At 31.7% G+C, this 2772-nt stretch overlaps 1 protein-coding gene across 1 annotated transcript in view; it reads left to right on the forward strand.

Annotated features, from left to right (window-relative positions):
* LOC119667555 (tectonin beta-propeller repeat-containing protein-like) overlaps positions 1-2001 on the forward strand; it is a 4035-nt gene extending 2034 nt beyond the window's left edge. Inside the window, exons 6-7 of the mRNA XM_038076860.1 lie at positions 1437-1783; positions 1940-2001. Of these exons, the coding sequence (XP_037932788.1) occupies positions 1437-1783; positions 1940-2001 (409 nt within the window). The remainder of the gene's footprint in view (positions 1-1436; positions 1784-1939) is intronic.
* The last annotated feature ends 771 nt before the right edge of the window (positions 2002-2772 follow it).

The following is a 2772-nucleotide window of genomic DNA, read 5'->3' on the forward strand; positions in this document are numbered from 1 at the left end:
AACCAAGAAAACAATAAACATACAATTTAACAAGAAGCGTGAAATAATAAAATAGCAAAAATACCAAAAAAAAAAAAAATAAATAAAAAACAAAAAATAAAATAAAAAAAAAGATAAAATAAAAAAAATTGAAAACACAGCAAAATTGTTAAGAAGCTGCGTAAAGGAGATGTGATGATGTGATTCGTTGCGATTTGGATATAAAACGTTTTGATTTAGATGGAATTTATATGTCAGCGTGGCAAGGATATAAAAATGTACACCATTCGCATTCAACGTTCACACAATTGGTTTGATTGATTGATGGATTGATTGAGCGAGTACTTTGCTAGCTTTATGCTTATTTGCGAGATTAGATAAGATGTAACAAATGTATTGACATTAAAGAAATCCTGTAGTACAATTGTAAATGGCTGGCAATGACAAAAAAAGCGACGGACAGAGCATGAAAAATTTATAGATTAAGACATTCGAACGAAAGAACCACTCCATTCCATTTCTTTCTGACTATCCGATTCTATTCTATTCGATTCGATTTGATTTCGATTGCAAATGCAAATGTTGAATATGGTGGATGTGGTATGCCTAAAAGTATGCAAGGAATTTAAATGAGTTAGATAAGCAAGCAAGCAAGCGCCCGTTTAGAGACTCGCACGCGACGGATTGCCATATTTTAAACAATTTCCTTTTCATACTCGAACAAATTTTTTTTTAATAACAATAATTTTGTCTATGAATTTTTTGGTAAAATGCTGAATTGCTATGCAAAGTTGCCGTGGCAATGTACGTATCAACAAAATAAATAAATGTTAGCATATATTGTACATACTGTACATACTCTACATATTGTATGTGTGTATGTATGTGTGAAGAATAATGTCTAACAAACAGCGAACAGATAGAAAACAATCTATTTAATGCGTGCTGCATTTGTTTTGTGTGCTAAATTGGCAACAAATGAAACATAAAGAGAACAACATTTGGTTGTAAGGATATAAAAATTGTTATAAAATATAAATAAAATCAAAAAATAAGCCCCAATAAAAAAAAACGTCAATAGCATTAGAAGTGAGATTTTGACTTCAGCAAAATGTGTGTCCCAATGTTTATTCATTTCTATGTTAACAATATACAGTATGCAATACACAGTATTTTTAGAAAATAAATTATAAGTTAAGTCCAAATAATAAAGTATAAATGAAACTGCCATCATCGCATATCGCATGTCGCATTTCGTATGTCGTATGTCGCATGTGTTGCAATGTCGTTTATGAAACAATTTCTGATCAAATTCAAATTAAATAAATGCATAAAAAATTAATATTAGAAAAATGCAAATAACTCAAAATGCGTTTACGATTTTCTATTGTTGAGAATTTCATAAAAGATACGCTACAAATATTAATGCTAACAGCAATAGTGGGATGTCCTTTTAGCGGATATCACAGTGAAATGAAGGCAATGGCTATACCAGCATCAGCTTCAGCATCAGCATCAGCAACCGCAACGGCAACAGTAATAGCAACGGACGTTAATGGCACAATAACGGCAACCTTGACTCCAACAACAGCGGCTGAGGTAGCATTTGCATTAGTGGCAGCAGTCGCCGAGGAAGAGGCAGAAGCAGACGCAGAGGCGGAGTTGTATACGCCTACATTTGTAACTTCCTACAATTTAATAACAAATGGCACAGAACTAGCACAGTCCACACTAACAGAGATTTCACTAAAGGATTTCGATTTACGTGTCGAACTGCAGTCAGCACAAGCCCAACTGTCAGAAGGTAAATATATTTTATTTTATTTCAATATTATTCATATATCCTTTTGCTTTCTTTTTTATATTTTTTTGTGAAATAGCAAAACAACAATTTTTAAATTAAATAATTTTTTTTTTTTGTTTTCACTGAGAAAATTAATGTATAAAAATAAAATTTAAGCATTATTAATGCCGTGCGTAGTCAAATTACCGCAGTCTCAGCTGCAGTCAAACGGAATATAAGTGTGTCATTGTATAGCCTCGCACAATGTCCTCGGATTATTAATGTCTGTCATTTCGTCTTTGTAATTTTTTTAAAAAACTTTTTTCTCCACACTTCAGTTTTGCATATATACGTATATATTTTTTTAATCTATCCACCATTTCACTTTTACGTGCTCTTGTCGCATTCCTAGTCGTAGTTGTCAGTTCGCATTGAAGTCGTCCTTACTTTCGCCTGACTTTTTATTGTAATTTTGAGTTTCACGTCAAATTTACCAAGCACCCACCCGCAGATATACATTTTAATGGATGTCACCTGAATGGAATCAAATCGTACGTACGTACGTACGTACGCACACAAAAAATATTATATGAAAAATATTTTTAATACATCATCCATATTTCATTTCTGTATTCACGCAATTTAATATTGCAATTCAAATAAACGTACGTTTTTCCCCCGCAATCGCATTGTGCGCACTACAGTCAGACAACTAACTCAATCAGTTCATTATATCCTTCACTCACCATTTAGCATATTGTAGTGTGATCCTTTCTGAGAAATATATTGAGGTTTGATATAGGTTAACTACAACTTTAGCCTGAAAACTCAGAGCAATTTTAAATCAAAGTTGAATATTTTTTAATGAAAATTCTAGATATATTTTTACAAGAGGAATATTTAAACAATATTTGATTCAAAAATCTCAGTTACGGTTAAGAGAATATTTTTATATAAATAATAAGATAAGAATTATTATTTAATCCTTTTATTCCTAGGTGGAACAGAGG

The sequence above is a fragment of the Teleopsis dalmanni genome, chromosome 1 (assembly GCF_002237135.1).
Source record: "Teleopsis dalmanni isolate 2A chromosome 1, ASM223713v2, whole genome shotgun sequence".
NCBI classification, from domain to species: domain Eukaryota; kingdom Metazoa; phylum Arthropoda; class Insecta; order Diptera; family Diopsidae; genus Teleopsis; species Teleopsis dalmanni.